General features: G+C 40.4%; 1 protein-coding gene across 9 annotated transcripts in view; it reads right to left on the bottom strand.

Annotated features, from left to right (window-relative positions):
* sgcd (sarcoglycan, delta (dystrophin-associated glycoprotein)) overlaps positions 1-20,468 on the bottom strand; it is a 208,274-nt gene that overhangs the window by 43,460 nt on the left and 144,346 nt on the right. For all 9 annotated transcript variants that reach the window (XM_054756133.1, XM_054756141.1, XM_054756134.1 and 6 more), the window contains 2 exons: positions 6,714-6,815; positions 1,142-1,229 (listed from right to left, as the gene is read on the bottom strand). In XM_054756133.1, the coding sequence (XP_054612108.1) occupies positions 1,142-1,229; positions 6,714-6,815 (190 nt within the window). The remainder of the gene's footprint in view (positions 1-1,141; positions 1,230-6,713; positions 6,816-20,468) is intronic.

Below are 20,468 nucleotides of genomic sequence, written 5' to 3'. Positions count from 1 at the left end.
TGAGTTCACATTTAGAACACATTTCTAAGTCTGCAATTGGGAACTTCAGCAACACAAATATTGAAAGGAATGCTACCAAGGATGAATAGCATTTTCGAGTGACCCGTGGCTGAAAGCTGAAAAAAAAAAACACATTTTGAAAAAGAAAAAGTCTGCTGGAGTCACCGCAAACAAAACAGTGTTAGCTGGAGGCGGCTGACTGACACGCGCACAATCGATTCTGTCCATTTTGGGAGGGAGTTTTCTATGCGGACGCTCCTTTCAGACGTGAAAGACACTCCCGCGTGCATGTTTACTCAAAAGTGATTTGTATGCCTCTGAGGCTGCCAGCTCTATTAAGAGTGTGACAGGCCAACCATGGGGGGGAAGCGCAAAAGAGGACAGTGGGACCGGAGTTATGGCGGCTGCTGGCACAGGTGGAGCAGAGGGGAGGGAGGATTAACGACGTGATGACGTTGAGTCATTATAACGAAGGTGAGGCTGATTTTGGCAGCCTGAGTAGGTCCGATGACACATTGAAAGAGCAGCATAGTAGAGGATGAAGGCTTCCAAAATAACCCCAACTACCCCAAACTATATTATATCTTCTCAAGGCACAGTCATTTCCGGTGTGTAAGCCGCTACTTTTTTTAAACTTTGAACCCTGCGGCTTATAAAGCGATGCAGAAACATTTGTGGCCTTGTTCTAATCTTGTGACATCTCCTTTACTTCAAAACGACTACTAATCGTTTAAATATTGTGCCGCTTACGAGTCAGTGAGGAAATGGTAGCTCTTTCTTTGGCAGGACCCATTTAAGAGTTATAAGGGAACTCACAACCAGCTTGTCAACCCATCGGAAATCGCAGGAGGCCATTACTCAATACAACAGTCTGACTCAAGGGGTCATCTTAGAATGAACGCTAAAATCATCGCACAGCAACTTAACACTTTGGAATTTGGACTAAAAAACAACTAACTGAAAACATCATGTCTTTGAAACGCCCGGCTTGAGCACAGACAAACATCATGTGCAAAGGTGAGCGTGAGGGTCAGAGAACAATCTTGTTGCGGCCGATGTTGTCGGCGCGTGGGAGACTTTTAAAAGAAGAAGCGAAAGCAGCGGCACGAAGGTTTGTGCCGATTGTGGCCCTGCGTCATACCTGTTATAAGTTGCGTGAGCAGCTGGTTGTTGCTGTTGACGACGTTGACCGACACGTTTCTGGACGACTGCAGGAACAGAGGGCGACCCTGCGGACAGACAACACAGTGACGTAATCCTAAAACTACTTTCACAAGTAGGTCAAGATGAAATACTGAAGATAGTATTGTTCATGGTCGGGAAAAGTCTCAACTTCACGCAGTTAAGGCAAATTGATTTAATGGGCGCTTCGACTTTCTAACATAATAAGCTGTGGCAATTTAAAGAAAAAGAAAAAAAAGAATCAAAACATAAAAAAATCATCTTTGTTCAGACGTCCAACATTAATACCTCCAAATGTTACCCATGAATAAACATAATGTTATCTTCTTACAGTTAGAGGGGGTAAAATTGCCATGAGCCTGGCTGTGTTGGTCTTGCTGCCTCTTATTTGGAATTCTTGGATCGGAGCCACCTGCTGCACACCTGCTGCTCATCACCCACTAAGCATTTATCAGCCTGGTGCCAGACACAGACGCCGGACTGTCTATCGTTCTGCGCCACTCTACGACAATAGTCTTGGTCCTTATTTTCCTCTTTGTGTTTTTCTATTGGGACGAAGAACTGGAATAAAACTGGAAAACACCAAAGGACTGTCTATTTGGATTTCAATGTGCACAAGATGAGAAAGAAACACACACATGGTAATCCCTCGTTTATTGCAGTTAATTGATGATAAGTGATTTTCTGCAAAGTATTTTCATAGTTAGAGCATAGAAAACCTCTAAATACATTTTTTAACATTATTAGAGCCCTCTAGATATGATATAAGACAACTATAGTCACCTTTACACTCGTATTTCCCAATACAGTAGATATGATCTGAGAAAATAAGCCATTTAAGACATAAATAAAACTCCTGCACGTTACAATGAATGTGTTGCGGCTGTTTGAAGGACAGGAAGTGACATCAGGGGTTCAGAGTTGAGTTTTAGCTTGGTATGGATTACGGCCGCAACAGTAGCCTATGTTATTATTTTGATAAGGGATGCCCGATAATATCAGCCTACCGATATTATCAGCCCGATACTGGCATAACAATGTAATATCAGTTGATATTGCTATCGGGTTTTTACCTATAATGAAAGGCGATAATAAAAAACTGTTGTATATATAGGCCTATGGGCTCCCGTACGAGGCATCCAGCGGCGCCGATACGTAGAAATACTTGGTCGCGTCCTGTGTTATTCCTCGCAGTCGGAACTGGGCTTGATATGTTGAAACCACGGGCGTGGGTGTGCAGCAGATAGCGTCGACGTTAGCTAACTCGTTCGCTTGTAGCGGCGCCGGCACGGCCTTGCTGTCTCTGTTGTCCGTCGACCATACATGAAGCATAAATGAATAAACCTAGCGAGAGAGAGAGACTCCTAGCTAAGTTAGCTAGCCTCTAGATTTGTGTTTCTCGGTCACTGCTAGTTTAGTTACATTATCATACCATTATATCATAATATATAGCCAAAGAAATTGAGTGTGTTAGCATCGGTTGCTACTCGCATGTCTTTAGACCAAGTGGTGGTCCTTCCTCTAACACAGGGGTCTCCAACAGGCAGTTCGCTAACTGAGTGCACCAAAGGGTCGAAGAAAATTTGCTTCAACTCTGAATACTATTGTATTTTATAATATTTTTTATAATACATAGTTTATAATAAATCATATTTTTATAATGTTCACTTTTTTTATAATATTTGTGTTCAATTCAGACATGATGCCTCTATTTAAAATTACCACAAACTAGCATAAAGATGACAACCACACTGCTTGAATGGAGATCTGCTTTGTGAATAAAGTACAATGAAATGTTGCTCGTCATATACAGGAAATAAAACACCAATAGCACACCTCTCCTTTTCTTTTTTCTTTTAGCTCTAATAGTGATGAAGGTTGGAGCCCCCTGCTCCAACAGAAGCTCAAGCACAAAAAGGTAGGCACTGTTCGACCATTAGCTTTAGCCCTAATGCTGTGTCCAATAATGCGGCTCACGTCAGGCCCGCTATGCTCCGTCTGTGGACTAATCATCGTGACTCAGCCGGCTTCTTAGTCAGAGATAAAGGCCTGACTGTGGTGGCCTTGCTTATAGCGTACCATTTGTGTGTGTGTACGGCTGATAACACTTTGCTTCTTAAACCTATTGAACACAGAAAAGTATAAGCAAATTAATTAAAGTTGGACAACGTGTACAAGTATGTGTAAACTATGCAGCTGTGAGTTGAACATCATATGAAATACAAGTCAGAGCATAGACAATAACCTCAGTCGGCATGCATTCTTCCTTTCACCTTTGTTGTCCATTTGTCCATTCATCTTTGTTGGTATCTGTTGGTAAGGTATTTGGACTGTGCATGTCCTGTACTATTACAACTTTGCGTAAAAACATCGCACGCTCACAATGTCTGAATTTGCTGCTCCCTGCGCGCGCGATTACTCAATGCTCGCTCGCGGTGCCCGAATAAGTGCTCGCTGATGCTTATTGGTTTGCGGGATATTTAAAGTTAGTTGCTAGACTTGTTTCGTTACGTACGCGTTGCATTTGACAAGACGGAGCTGTAAACGGCTCGTGTTGCGTTGATCACTGCCTGTGTGTTTCTTTTTTTTTCTTCGTCTGTTTGCTTCTAATTTGGCTGGTGACATAAAGTCAGTTGGAAAACATTGCGTGTAGTACTGAACGCGGTGCTTTTGAAAAAAATACAGTGAACAAGGCTGACAGATTATTTCCTGTTTGCCATCGCTGGATGTTTGCACGAATCACCAACTTCACACAGATCATTACAAAACGTAAAAAAAGTCTTAAAACATATGTTCTGTAAGTGGTTCTTTTACTTTTGTGATCAAAAACGTAATTTGAATGTCAATTTTGAGGCTGTTCTGTACATTGTTTTCAAATAAACAACAAACTTCTGATCAATCCATGTCAATTTCAGACTTCAAAAAATGCACTGATTTAAGCCGCCCACCCACTTCCGGTGTATGAACAGATACAGATACAGATAATGGTGTACTCGCTCGTCCCTACTTAAGAGTTAAGGACCCATCAATGTCGGTGCAGTCAAGGAATTTAGTCATACACTTTGTCGTACAATCTGCTTGCACTGTGGCCAAGTGGGGGCGCCGACCCAACAGATTACATTACATTTATGGCAGTTGGCACCCACTTTGTAACACCTGCAGGGCTGGAGTGGATCAGTACGGCACCGTGGGCTTCCGTTCACTTAACTTCACTAAACTAAATGTTTGGTTTGTGTATGACGCAATACATCTGAGCCCCCACCCATCTCCTTGTCTGGTGTCACTGGCGCGACAGCACCTTGATAGTCCCAGTCCCAGACACGACAACACAAAGACGAGAGCGTCGATGTTGTACATCTGTACGTCTTTTCTTTTGAGGCTGCTTCACAAGTCTCAAGATTGAATCAAAACCTCAGTAAACCTCGGTTCAGCCAAAAGGACCAACATTGAAGAAAAGGGGAAAGAAAATAAAGAATCAATTGCTTGACTCTTGGTTTTTGCACATTAATTTATCATTGAATTGTAATTTAAAGTGCAGCCAGGCCAGAAATTGTTTTTTCTACCACTTCCTAATTGTTCTTGGTTAGAGTTAAACTTTTTAAATGTGTGTATAAGTCGCCCTTATGGCCAAGCACTGTGCACACCTGTGCCGTCTCGAATGTACAATCGTTTTTATTCATGTGCTTTGCACTGGTGTGGAAACGCACTGCAAAATAAAGTGCGGTACCTAATATTTTGTCTGCCTTATTTAGTTATTTCACCAGTAGAATTCTAAGATGATATATGCATATAAGGGCTGTTTTATTTTTTTTTCATCAACAGCAGTGCAATTCCATCACCTTTCATATCGGAAAAACGTCCCTCCGTCAATCCTCTGAACAGCCCTTCCTCATTCTCCACCACACTCGCACAAGGTGCATTCACAGACACTCCGAACTCCAGACATCACACCATTATGTGTATGTGTCTAGTATGTGTGGTCTAAATAAACAGAACAACAAAGATAAACAATGAATGCAAAGCAACTCACTCTCGATGTAAAACATAATCATTACTTCAAATAACGCACACAAACCACAAAAACCTAACGCACTACATTAAACTATGTTGTTGTGCTGGCCAGGCGCTGATCATACAGTCTTTCATAGATTCCAGCCTGTGCTATCCAGGCCTCCTGACTGTCAAGGGTACCCGACCATTCATAGAAACTAGAGTACTTTTCACAGTGCGTTGACGACAAAGTCTTTGAAGAAGCATTCACAAATCAGAACGAGCTACAGGTGAGGGGCGTCTCCCATGCTCTTCTTTGGCATGTCAGTCCACATGGCCATCCTTGCCTTCGCAGAATCTACATGCTCTGCACCAGCAAAACCTAAAGTGTCAATAATAAGCCAGACAATGACAAGGAACAGGTCCTTGAAGTTGAGGAACTCACTGAAGACTGTCAATGACCAGGATGTAACAGAGGAAACAAAGAAGAAAGACATGCCTTGGAGAGTCAGGCCTTCGCCTGCCAAAACCACCAAAAGTCTGATCAATGAGGAAATGATCCCTTTTACAGGCTGCTGTCCCATCAGGTAATTTGTTCCAAGCAAGCCATGACCTACAAGCTTTGTCCTTGCTCCTCCAGATGGTCTGATGCTGGACTTTGAAGTTTACCAAGGGAACGTTACATTTGCTGATCAAAGGTTGGGAATTGGGGCAGCAGCAGTTTTGCGCATGGTTGAAACGGTTCCCACAGGAAGTCGCCCGTACTTCAGTTGCTGGCCTTCCAGCAACTGGAACCATAAACAAAAACCGTGTCCCAAAGCCGTGTTGGTTGCATGATGACAACTGATTCAAAAGAGGAGGGAGGAGAGCATCAGTAATGGTAGTCAGGAGAAGTCCTGAGTTGGCGATCAGGAAACGGCATGACAACAAGCCAGTGATGATGGCTTCTACTGCACATGACGAACATCCTGAAGATGCCTGCACAAAACCCAGGCCCAGGTAAAGTAGTAGAATGACAACATGGGTGGTGTGGACCTCTGTGACCGCATGCTGAGCTTCCATCGCATGCCAAGTAGAACAAAGAGTTGGACCTTGCGTGCGACTGCTCATTTCTTTGACGTCGCCATCACAAATTCCTGTATCCAGTACAAGTCTGACAGCACAAGAACACTGAACAGTTCCTAGACTTCAAACCCCATATGACAGATGACCTGCTGAAGTACCTAGGGTGTGACCACACTGGCATGAGAGTAGCTGACAGTGAGGCGAGCGGAGAACAGTATGAGCCAATTACACCTCATACATGCAATGCATCAGTTGTTTTTCCTCTGCATTAAATAAGACAAATTGCTTCCTGATATACCATAGCTAACGTGGACAGGATGTAAAATGTAAATAATAATATCTACTTGATTTTCTTCCAATAAAAATCTTCTTCTTCCAATTGTGAGTTGTTTTAGCTCCAGAGAGGCAGTGAGTAAATACATACAAGCATTAAATTATACATATAATTAAAAAACAAAGGACAAAAATTGACTTACTGGTTTGGACTGGATTTCTTTGGCATAGAGTGGTTGTAGGAACTCCGAGTCCCCTTCCAGTTTGATGCCCTTCTCTGTTATTCTGAGGCTGCCCATGCCGTCCTGTGCGGAAACAAACACAGCAGATGGCCAAATGTGTTAAAAGAAAACTGTTAAGTTATTGCAAAAACAACATTATACTGGACACAGGACAGATACGCCCCTTTAGGTAGTCTAGTTAGTGTATCTGAAAAGGGAAACGTCACCTGGAGTCATGTTGTACACAGTCTATCATGGCAAAGACGTAGCCTCCCATGCATGGTGCCTTTTTAATGCCATGACAAAAAGGAAACAACAGCACCATCATGTCAGTCCGCAACACAATGCTGCGCATTGTGTGTCAAGCTGCAAGAGAGGATATTAAGCGGCGATGGCGAAAAGAGATTCTGTGGGCGGCGCTTGGCCTGGCAGTCACTTTATATCCTGTGGTTTATATTTGACATCACCTGCTGGATGATAAGACGGTGTGTATGATGGAGGAACACTTTGTTCCCCCACAGCGCTGTCTTGATCTCCATTTGCTCCTTCAGAACCCGAGGGATGAGCAAGACCCGTGAAATCCCAACGTAACAGAGGATGGGTTTCAAGCTGCGTTACACCCCTCCCACCACCACCACCACCACCACCATCCTTGTCTTCTGAGCAAAACATTAAAATTCTGCTAGTGGTGTGGACCTGTCACAGAAAGCCCGCTGATGTTTTTAAGCTTTTTCACCTTTGATGAAAAAAAGAGGAGCTACAACTCATTCTTATCTAGCTGTCCTACTCTTGTCTCTAATTGCTGAGGATGAATTTCCATTTCAGACATTTTATGCTCCCCCCCACTCCCTTCGAGAGTCAAACATCAAAGTCATGTACACACTTCATCTCCAGTCCTCAACCGCTTTAACAAAAATAGCATAATACTTTGTATTATGAAGAAATAATACTGAAAACATGATGAAATTGTCACATTTGTACCCACGTAGAGTGTGTTTTGACATCGGACAACAAATCATATTTGGTGAGTTGTAGTAGATTCCTTCAACCAACAGAGCACTCATGTCATAGAGACGATCTTTGACTCGCGCATTTGCACTCGGTTGTTGAAAACAGCAGAACGCTCATGCCATATAGATTTTTTACTTGCTTTTTCACAGAGTGCTTTGGTCATATTGAGGATCTTTGACGGCCATTTTTGCAGTAAATACCCAAAAAGAACAAAGCGCTCCTTTTGAAGAGAATCTTTGACTTGCTTTTTGCAGTACATCCTTAACAACAGCAGCAAGCGCCTGTCATATAAAGCAAGGGTGATTAAAATGATTTTTAAAAAATGTAAATAACTAAATAAAATTTTATGTCAATGCATTTACATTTTGGAAATATGGGCCATACTTATATTCCAAAAATAATGTACAGTTAGAAATCCCCCAGTTCTTGCGTGTTTATGTTGATTGTTGCAAGCGGCGACCCGTCCAACATTGTTCGACGGTCCTTGAAAGCACCATAGTCGTTGTGCATGTGCTAACTTTCTCCCACGCTACACAGAAAGACTAAGACTACTATACTGCATTTTTCCCGTTCTTCATTCACCTCTGCCAGAGGTTTGTGGGAGCACGAATCGGTCCGTGGGTGCAAAAAGGCTCATATAGAGGATCCAGTATGTCCTTAAAAACAACAAACCGCTCCTGTCACGTAGAGGATCTCTGACCAGTGTTTTTGCAGTACATTTTTAATAACAGCACTGTTAGTGTCATGTAGAGGATCATAGACTAGTGATTTTGCAGCACAGACCCTAACAAACAGCAGAGCACTCCTGTCATATACATAATCTTTGACTTTGCTGTTGATCTCTAAAAACAATCTTCACTAACGTTTTTGCGGTCGGTCCTTAAAAACAGCAAAGCGCTTCTGTCATTCAGAGGATCTTTGACTCGTATTTTTGCAGTAGATCCTTAACAACGGCAGACAACAGGATCTTTGATTAGTGCCTTCACAATAATAAAAATAACGAAGAGACCGTTTGAGAGTTTCAGCACCAAGGAGAGTGTCAAAGTCACGAAGACGAGCCGGTTTGAATCTAGCATGTGTGTTCTCTAGCAGCCCGGTGGCATACTATTCACAATTTGCTGCTTGAATTCTTTCCACCCAGTCAGCAAACTGGTATATTTTTAGCTAAACCGTTCAACACATGGACAGATGCATGCAGTTGCTAACAATGTCAGGCTAATTAGCCACATTATGCAGACAATATTTGTACTTTCCGGTCCTAACTTTTCTTTATTCTCTTTAGCATGCACAGTACGAAGCGAGCGGTCATGAATAATTCACCACTTGAGTTCTCACCAGGACACTCAGGTGAGCATCTTTACCTCTCCCTTTTTCTCCCTTCTCCTTCTTCAATACTGACTTTAAAACCGCGCTTTCATCTTCTGAAACTCTTCACCCTCGTTTGGTTCCCTTGATGACCATTGTGTTTGCCTCCTTGCCTCTTTTCGCCTTCACGCCGTCTGCTTTTTTTTCGACTTTTTGTTCACCCTTCCTGCCATCACCTCCCTGCAACTCGAGCGCTGGGTCTGCCACTTCATGGAAACCACGTACATCTTTAGAATGGGTTGAAATTGAAGAACAAAAACACACAAACATTTTACATTAAGACCCCATTCCTTAAAGGTAAAATCATACATGAATACACGACATGATCACTTGAAGTATTTGAGTTCTGGCAACAGTTGTAGGGAAAAATTTGCCCCTAAAGATTTCAGCTGAGTGAGCATCCAAACGATTAACTTGACCAGTGGAAGATTAACTATTGTGCACGTAGGAAAGCTTTGCAGAGCAGTGTCCTGGCTGCACAGTACAAAATGGCAACAATGATAACAAGTAGTAATGTAAACAGAAACAAACAAATTGTCTGTATACAGTTGCAATGTTGCTATTAGATTATCTCTTCCTCCCTATGTGATGGTTTTTCAGAAACTAATTCATAAATAATCGCTGTTTTGTGGTAGACTATAGTCTATCCTTAGTCAAAGCATATTGAAATACAAGTGATATGTAGCATTCTGCTCACTAGGCGGCAGTAATGACACAAAACATTGAGACATTACCTTACATTACATGACTTTAACACTGCATGGAGTCAGCCATGGCATGTCCGGCATGATAGAGCGTGGAAGTGGTAAGTTTTCGGCTTCTTAAGTTTAGAAGAAATAAATTCAAGGCTCACTGATTAGCTCGCTAACTTGTTAGCTCGAGTCCCTGCAGCGTCGAGATGAGAGTCGCAATGAATAACAGGAGTGTAAAGGTGACTATAGGTGTGTTATTTCATGTCTACGGGGCTCTAATAATGGTAAAAATACATATTTAGAAAGTCATAAGCAGGTTTTCTATGCTCCAACTACGAAAATATTAAATTTATTAACATTGAATTCTCTATAACGGAAATTCATTTAACGTGGTCATGTCTGGAACCAATTAACTGCTATAAATGAGAGGTGACTGTATTAAAAAAAGAGCCTAGAATAAGAAATTGAACTTACTGTGGCTGCTGGTAAGCTGCACAAAGCGGTGTCCTGGCTGATTAGTACAACATGGCTAAGCCAGCAATAACAGTAATATTAATAAAAGAAAAATAACGCAATAGACACCGCAAAATCTCATCGCTTTACACGATCTGACTCACTTCCGAGTAACCACATACTGTTTGCTCTTTGTTTTACTATTCACAGCAGTTAAGTTGACTTTTTACACTTGTACTGTATGACTGACAGATAGTAATGTTACAAAGTTGACTACATAACTTGTAATTGAGCTTATTGTGTGCACAAAACAGTGACACAAAGCGGTGTCCTGGCTGCTTACTACAACATGGCTAAGTTAACAATGGCAATTATTTTTATACAAGAAGAACGGAATGAACGTCGCAAATTCCAACATAAAGTTTTTTTGTTGTTGTTTTGGTTATGATATTAACAACAGTGAACTTCGTTTTACACGAAAATATTCAGTTGATTTAATACTGACTCCTACTTTGCGGAAATTCACTTATCGCGGTCATGTCTGGAACCAATTAACCACAATGAACGAAGGACGACTATATTACAAAACGCACTGCCTGCACAGTTAAAAAACGTTTAATGTTGCCGACAGTTTGAAACATACTAATTTATATTCCATTATCAATCGCTTGCCTGTAATCTCCCAGCCTATCATCAATTGGCCATAGTCTTGTATCTTATGGTGTATATACAGTAGATGACCCCGGGGGGCCTTCATTGTCACCACTTATTGGCCTTTCTAAGTGCAGTTCCTTTTTAAGTGCAGTTATGGACTGGTGTAACTACCCTGCTTTATATTTATTTCATGTTAGCACAACATATTTGTATCTTCCAACATTCATCATCCTTTGCCATCTTAGTTGAGATGTCTAAGAGAACTGAGGAGGGCTCCACTATCAATAATACAGAGCACTCAGGCTATTATTGAGTGTCGCCGTCGATATGCATCAAGCCTTAACCCTGAGGCCAAAGCAAATATGGATGTTTTATATAGATGTTGGAGCGGGGGTACATCACAATGACTCCTGACATTAAAAAAACACAAGTCGCCAAAAAAATCCCAAGGATTTCCATAATTTACAGTATTGAGGTGGAGATACTGAACGAAACTTGAAAGCAACTTCCCCTGCGCAATTGTCACTATCCGATGGTAAATAGAGGATCTATGTCTAGTGTTTTTCCAGTATGCTCTCAAAAACAGCAGAGCGCTCCTCCCATATAAAGGTTCTCTGACTTCTTTTTGTGCAGTAGCGTCTTAAAAACAGCAGAGTGCTCCTGTTATATAGAGGATCTTTGACTAGCATTTTTGCAGTCGCTCCTTCAAAACACTGCCAGATCTTCTGCTATGGCTCCGATGTTGCTATTTTGCAAGATCTCTGTGAGAAAACGGGCTCCAGCGTCCAACCAACAGCAAACTAAGTCCTCCCTGACCAGACCGGACTGTTACAAAGTGTAAAAGGCAGTACCAGCGCTCATATCTTGTTCCACAGGTGATGGCCTGCACACGTCATGTAGAGATAAACACACGATGGCTATCAGTGGAATTAGCTTTGAGATTACAAGCCCCCCCCCCGCCTCCCTCCTCCAAACTGGTCTGATTGAGGTCTTCGCCGCCGCACCGCATCATCCATCAACGGGATGAGAGAAGAGGTGAGTAGAATGAATGATGAGGGAAAGCAGAACCAAAGGAGGGAGGTTGGAGGTTCTGATTGAGTCACACAGATAAACAGAGAGAGCAAGATTAGGGCAGAATGAAAGGAGAACGACAGCGTGATAAGTCCAGTAGCAAATGAGAAAGAAAAGTCAGGAAGAGAGATTTAATTGAAAGTGAAAAGGTGACAGTGGTTGACTTCTACTTATACTTATTTATGACTCTTAGAAGTGGAAAAATGTGTGTGTGCTCATCGAGATCCGTTATTATTCATTTGAGCGCCTCTCAGGTGTCTACATAGAGCAATAGTTTTAGTTTTATATACAGGATTACCTTCTATTTGTACGTGTTTATGGCACTTAAAAGTGTTAAAACTGTAGTTAAAACATTACCTGTACAATTCATAAAATGATCTATGATCGTAACAATCTGATTGTCTGCCAAAAGATTAGTAGTTTTACTTTATTTTAGTTTTATTATACAGTGGTTAACATCTCTTTATATTTATTTCTGACCCTTACAATTGTTAAAATGTTACGTGAAACATTGCCTGTGCAGTTAATAAATATTTTGACATATTAACAGCAACAATTTGACTCTGCCTTTCAAGCATATACATGGAGTGAGTAGTTTTGCTTTATTTTGGTTTTATTATGCTGGGGTTACCTTCTATTTATACTAGGGCTGTCAAAAATATCGCGTTAACGTCGGTACATTGATTTCATTAATGATGTTAAAATATTTAGTGTAATTAATGCATGCACACCATGTCAAGCCACTCCTCTCTCATGATGGCAGACAGAAGCACAATAGCGTGCCCACACTGTCTGACGCTCTTTTATAACCTAAATCTGACCTGAACGCGCCAGCGGTGCAATTCCAACATTGTAGATGTATCTCCAACTCACAAACATGTCCCTAGTCCTTTTGGGAATGACACTTCTTAATTGTCATGAGACAACAGCAAGGTGAATTGAGGGGCACTCCGAACATCACAACGTCTTTATTATGGTCTAAATCAGGGGTCGGCAACCCGTGGCTCTTCAGCCTCCTCGTTGCAGCTCCCTTTGCCGAGCGTAGTCATATTTTTAAACAATGAAGTAGGGGGCATGTGCATTTTCGAAAAGAATATGAAATATCCAACTCACCGCAAGTCCGTGAATGCACCTAGACTGCGTTCTGACTGCTGATTGGATGAGCAAGGGAGGGGGTAGGCTAGTGTATGCAGTGAGCCTCACTGCACGGGAGAGAAAAAAAAGGTGAGGGAGTTTTGAGTTGAGTCTGAAGCAAGTTACTGCGCAGTAAAATAAAATCACCGTAAATTCCGGTGTATAAGCCGCACATGTTCACGTCATAAAGTGGCATACTGTGAGGACCAGTCAGCTCTTTATTTGACAGGAGCCAATTATGTATATTTGTGTATACACCTTTTTAGTATTAAGTTGCTGTGTGATGAATGTAGTGCTGTTAGTCAAGTGTTCTTTGAAAAATGACACCGTGAGTCACATTGTTATGTTCTTCTGCCTCCACTGACTTCCAGTGGGTTGATGAGTTCGTTGTGAGCGCACTGCTCCTGCCAAAGAAAGAGTTAATGTCTCCCCACCGACTCGCGAGCGGCACAGTATTTAAGCAGTTAGTAGTAGTTCCGAAGTAAAGGAGATGTCACAACATTAGAATTTAGCCATAAATTAGTTGCACCGCTGTATAAGCCGCAGAGTTCCAAGTTTAACAAAAAAGTAGCGGCTTATACACCAGAATTTACGGTATGTAGTTAATGAGAGCATAGCAGTATGTTTTAGTTATGTGCTCGTGACACGCTAATCGCAGACGAGTGACTCCGGGACAGGCAGATAGTGTGCCACATGAGCTGACTGTGCACTCTCTGTTCATGACTGCTGCGAGTCCGGCCGGACCTTTCAGCAGCAACCTCAGAGCAATATATGCTTTCACTTTTATGTCTCCAAATACCAGAAAAATCTCCCACATTTCTCGCTAGTCACTTTGACAAAATAAGTCACCAAGATGGTTTGGAAAGTCGCCAGATTTAGCGAGAAAATGGCCAAGTTGGCAACACTGTGATCACATTAGATCGTATGGAGGGGCGAGCTGTTCACAAATGGACAATACATGAAAGAATCGATTAGAAAAATATCAGAGCATATACTCTCCGAATTAAAAAATAAACAGGAAATTATTCAGAAAATCTCTCTGCAAAGGCAGTCAAGGACAGGACCAATATAATGCTTATTGATGGCAATTCAGCGCTGAGCAAGGTTGCCGACCCCGTCTAAATAAACAGAAAGAGTTAACAGTTGTTACACAGTGGTTAGCATCTCTTTGTACTTATTTATGACAGTTAGATATGTTAAAATGTTACTGCAAACAATGCCTGTGCAGTTAATAAATGTTTTTCAACTGAGAACATTTCACTCACCTTCTCAGTCGTCTTTAAAAAGCGAATAGTTTGACTTCATTTCAGTTTTATTATAGAGTGATTACCTTCTATTTATACATATTTATGATGTTGATGTGTCGATGTACTAATGTATCAATTTTACTCTGATTGTCAGGTGAGTAGTTTTACTATTTTAGCTTTATTATGCAGTAGTTTGTGTTTTGTTATACTTATTTAGGACAGTTAAATTGACACACAAATGCTTGTACAGTTAATAAAAAGTTATAAGATAGCAGCATACGGTAAAAAAACATGACAAAACACTCATTATACGCTGTAAAACACATATTAATTCCAGTAATGTCTCCTACAGAGTAATCCCTGATTCACAGAGGGATTCATTAAGTTTCTTATTGCATTTTAAGTCTTGTCCCTGGCATCAGATATGAAAAAGTCAGCATTTTAAGTCAGCTTTAATGCATATTGTGTAGAAGCGAGCTGCGTTCAGTACTATAAAAAATAACAGCTTGCGAAGAAGCAATCTGAGGGTAGATTGAACATGCTCGTTAGCCCTTGTTAAAATCAACCCATGCTTTGAATTTAGAATCCTTTATACTTCTGCAGTGCGCAAGCATTACCCCCCAAAAATGAATAAAAACTCTCTTTTGTTCTACACCTTCACCCTCTCGGATGGAACATTTAAAATGAGGTCTTTGTTCGGCGGCGTGCCCAAAAAAAGCTGCAGGCGCCACCGGAGATGCCTTCAATGACGACGTTGCTTCCGTTGCACTTTTGCTTCCACTCTCTGTTTTCCATTGAAAGGCTGTCAAGGACCCAAAAAGGCATTAGTGTGTATATGCCTGACTCATGTACTGTATGTGCACACTTTCAACTCCCTCATCAAATGTCTTCAGAACTCCAATAATAATATTTTTACGATTCTTCTTTTAGGCATTGTCCTGAAATGGCCAGAAAAAATCTTACTCTGCTGCTGTGGTGAATGGTGCATTCACTTCCACCAGTCCTAGCTGCCCTGCAATCTGCAGTTGGGGGGCTTGTTTGTGGAGGTGGAAGTTGTCCGCTTTATCTGTCCTACAAGCGTCTTTCCGTGCCACACAGACTGAATCCTAAAAGATTATTGATCTGCAACAGTATTCATGTGTATATGTTTTTCTAACTATATCAAAATAAATGCATTACATTGCACTAATGTCCCACTGCAAGTGACATAGCCACACAAAGACTCTTACTAAATATATCATTAAAATAGACGGGATTTTTTTTTTTGCTACAAAAAAATGTATAACTAATAACTATATGAAAATAAATCTATATGAAAACTATATGTACAACTAAGGCGGGACAAGGCTGGTGAGGCAGATGCACAAAGACATGGACTAAAAGAATCATAACAAATGCTAGAGTTATTGTTATTATTATTATTTATTAGATTTTTTTGTATTTGGATGTATTTGGAGAAAAATAAAAAATGCACAGTATAAATAACAACAACAAAAAATCTTATTTGTGGGGTAGACAAACTAAAAATATTACAAAAATGCTGACTCTTAGTTCTTAAACAATTTATTTGTATATTTTATTTTTTATTTTTATTATAACAAAAATAATATACAAATATAATCTGAAAAAAAAAACAAATAATAAAAAAATAACTAAAAAGGCTTAAACAAAAAATAACTGAAATCCAATCATAAATCTCATTTTACATTTAAAACAGAACAGCACTGCTGGGTGCAGACCTCCGCCAAGGCCAAACAATCTTAATTTAATTTGGCTCAGCACCTTCATAGAAACGCTGTCCTGTCCATGTCCTGAGTAGGTCTGAATTTTGATTTTTTGAAATTGATGAATTTTGAAGATGTACGCAAGTATTTTTTCATGTGAAATTAGGAAAACCCAGAAGACGTCCTAGATTTGCATATTTGCACCAAAATGTAGTGCGGTCTTCGGTTAATGACATTTTTTTTTCTGTAATCCTGAAATAAACAACAACATAACAACCAAGATAACATTATGTGCAGATAATAGATGACATCATGTGTTTATTTGCTGTAGTAGTGTGGATGAAATGAGAGCCACTTAGTTAAAGGAGGCTGGTTCTGAGCTGTCAAGATGTAAACTGACCTACTTTGATGGGAATCTGCGGGCAGACAATTTGTCATTGACTCTCTATCTGAGGGGAACCACTTTGCGTCAGGGTGGACATCATCATCATCACTGGTGGCCGCATCGCTCAAAGCTCATATTGATCTATCAGACAACACACAAGCATTTATCTGCATGGAACAAGATGGCGCTGGGTTGGCAGGAGCCTGTCAAAGGTGGCCTTCCTCCTGGTGGAGTTGCCCCAAGGTGTTCTGAAAGGAGCGAATAGACTCACTCACTCCCTGACATGCAGCAACTGAGCATGAGTACTGAGCTGGAAGGATCTCGATCTATATCTTTGCAAAAAAGCCTGCGGCAACACAACAACGTCTCCAAAGCCCAAAACTCCAAAAATACCGTAAATTCCGGACAATAAAACCATAAAACTTTCACACGCTTCAAACCCTGCAGTTTAAACAATGATGCGGCGTAGTGATGGCTAAAAAGAACGACAGTTTCCATGAAGCTTAGAGGGCCGAAGTAGTGAAGCGGACTCTATTATCACGTTTTGAAGTCTTACGCAGCGATGGCGTTTTGATCTGACAAATCTTAAGTAAGTTTGATCGAGTGTAGAATTACTACAGCTTCTGCTTGGATGGCTTGGACCACGGCAGCTGTTGAACTCAGACGGAAAAAAGGCGTCTCACTCATCGGAGCTAACGAGTGATGGTGAGAACACCCTGTGTAGCCCTCGAGACATGAAATAACATCCCTATGGTCACTTTTACACTTGTATTATCCAATATAGTAGACATAATCATAGAAAATATAAATAAGACATAACATACACTCACACGTTAGCATTGACCGCGTACTTCCTGCGGTGGCTATTGTCTCCTCAGTGCTACTGACACCTAGTGGCCAGTGTATAATACTGTTTGTGGTTAAGGAGCGACTCACTTAAAGGTGTACACAAGCCACAAATATAATGCCACATATCACGTCTTCTTAATGTCTTATATTTATAGTTTCGCTCAGTTAGCCATTTTTATGCTTTGAAATGCTTAATTTAGGCCAAGAATTCTTACAATTTGCTTTATTTTACGAATAATAAGCCGTATTCAACCACGAAACAGCAATAATTTATTCATGAATTCATTTTTGAAAAAAACGCAATAAAGCGAGGGCGCGATGTTCGAACCGCAATGTAGCGAGGGACGATTGTACTATGGTTAACGTCTATTTATACTTATTTATGACAATTAGATGTGTTAAAATGTAACTTGTAAAACATTGCCTGACCAGTTAACACATGTTCTTCAAAGGATTAGACGTTTTACCTTATTGTGCTTTTATTATACAGTGGTTAACTTTTCTTCACGGTTCTTTAACCATTAGAAAGTTAAAACACTTCAGTTAATAATAAGTTAATAAGGGCTGCCAAACAAATTAATTGGCTTCACATAATTTCGTTTGGGTTAATTTGAAACTAGAACAGCATTAGTATTGGACGTCATTTGGTGTGCCTAATATTGAGTCCTGTGCGAGTATTTTCTGTTGCAACCTCATTTTCACTTTCAACTCCTATTGAATTTTTTTTGGGGGGGAAAGCAATTACGTCCAAACAAGCACGACGCAGCGGAGTGGAAAATGGAAGAATTCATTTCATCAAAACAATCCAAAGGTATACGCTAGGAAGCTTGATCGTTTGTTCTCAGTAAGGAGCAGAATTCAGCAATTGTGTGCTTTTGCTGTATCTTATTTCTTGAATACAATCATGTTTTATAGTCATTATTTATGTTGCAAATGTTGAAAAAGCCTTTCCCATTGGATACAATAACAGAGTGAAGCTTAATTTGATTCGTCGCCAGCCTAAGTGTAATTGCTGCCTGTAACTCCACTGAAATGCACATGAACTGTAAGGAAAGAGTGGGAGATTGGGCTTTTTCTGTTCTGCCTCCCCGTGTGACTCTTACCTCCGTGTGGACGACCTTTCAGGAAAAGCTGAAAGAAAATGCTGAGCTCTTAATTGTCCCCAAAGAGAGCCACTAACTCCAATCTCAGATTTAAGCTACCAATTCTGTCAGAATGTTTTGTAAGAAAAGAAGCCGGGCTTGTTTGTTCTGGAGGCAGCTGGGTCAGGAAACGTGTTGACAGGTCGGCCTTGGAGCACGGAAATCTATTCTTTTTTGTCTTGTTTTTTAGCTACTGTCTTTTGTTTATGTTTTCCAAATGCTTCCATCAAAGTAGTTGTGTTTTTATCAGTGAAGGTTTGTCCACTTATTTGGTTGTTTGCATGCAACTTACCGGCCGCTGTTGTTTTTGAGGGGCCCGTGTATAAAATATCATAAAATATTGGCATTTTAACGCAATAAATAAAGTTTATAATACTTTTACTAACTACTACTACTACTACTAATAATAATAATAAAATTGCATAGTTAAAAAAACATACATCTCTGTGAAATCTAATGTTATTCCAACAATAATATGTTACATGGTCAGAGCAATGCTAAAATTCGGAACTACGGTGGAACCTTGGTTATTAATTTGTTCCACGTCAGACTCCAACCAAAACGCATGCGAACTGAATCCATTTTTCCCATAAGAAATAATGTAAGTCCAGTAAATTAGTTCCACAAAGCCAAAAATGTTTTACTTCTACAGTTATAGTTTAATTTTATGTTACTTAATGTTACTTTTACCTTCATCAAAGACGTGGTTCTTGATGTGACTGTGCCCAAAGACACCATGTGTCAACTAGATCAACCACCACCACCTTCCTGTTTTGACATGTGTTGTTTCTTGAATTCAATAGTGTTTGTCACCTCCATAACCCAAAATGGAGCCAAAAAAAGTTGAAAATGCCAGCATTCTGATAAACAAAAAAGATGAGAAACACGATTGAATTCAAGAAATAACTCATGACAAAACAGGAAGATGGTGACCGTGTGGTGTCTTGCTGCCACATTTAGTCTTTGGGAACAGTAGTCTTCAATGAAGGTAAAAGTAACCTTTGTAATTTATTTGCATTTTGATTGTTTTATTCATGTACAACTATAATTTTAAAACTATAAAAACGTGTTTTGTGTTAACATTTTGAGAGTCAAACACCAATGACGGGAAACGTAAAATCAGGTTCCGGTTGCCATTTTGTTCTCTAGCTAATAGGACGCTAACAAGGAAGGACATTTTTTAATAATAAAAAAAAAAGAATACAGATGGACTCATGCTGTGTATTAATAACCGGAGAATGCACGCAAATCGCAAAATCATGGTGTAAAATTACAACGTTAACAAAAAAACTGCTAACTGGGGTGGACTCTAACCGAGGTTCCACTGTAATCACAAACTGCATATTGGAACAATTTAAGAAGAGACAATACTTTGTTTCCCTGTTAAATTGTATCCCATATGAACAAAATGTGCTATGCGAATGCATGATTCGAGGCCGGAAGTTTCATTTGGATCTGGTTCAGATACCAAAAAAAAGCACAAAGCATTTATATCTTTGCCAGATCTGCATCTGGATGTCAAACCACATTTAATTCCAGTCTTATCCAGATTGGTCTTTTGGAAGTGTTACACATTCCTATGCTTAAATTTCTATCAAATCTCATGAGGACTCAGAATACAGTTTCTTCACTCATTGATTTCGACGGGTGACGAATAAGCCTTGATGGCTGTCTGAATGACTCGATGTGAGGAATCCGTCAAAAGGCTCATTACATGTCTTCATACTAGGTTTAGAAAATGTCACTTCCATTAAAGGCTAGGCCCATTAGGATGAGTTTCTATAGGTGTGATGATCATTACTTTTACTTGCTTGTCTTGTCTTTAACCTTCTTTACCGTTCCTCCCCGAGGGGAACACATCCAAGCACTGCCTCGGGGAAGGCAGGCTGCAATCAGATAGAAAATGACGGCTTTCTATCAGCAACAATCCACAGCTCCAATAGGGATGCTTATCCACTCAAAGCCTCCAGCTGCATTATGGCAACCGTCTCCATTGTATCAAAAGAAGCT

Source organism: Dunckerocampus dactyliophorus, chromosome 16, assembly GCF_027744805.1.
Source record: "Dunckerocampus dactyliophorus isolate RoL2022-P2 chromosome 16, RoL_Ddac_1.1, whole genome shotgun sequence".
Taxonomy (NCBI): Eukaryota; Metazoa; Chordata; class Actinopteri; order Syngnathiformes; family Syngnathidae; genus Dunckerocampus; species Dunckerocampus dactyliophorus.
Note: the sequence above shows the minus strand (reverse complement) of the source record. Positions and strands in the feature narration are given on the sequence as shown.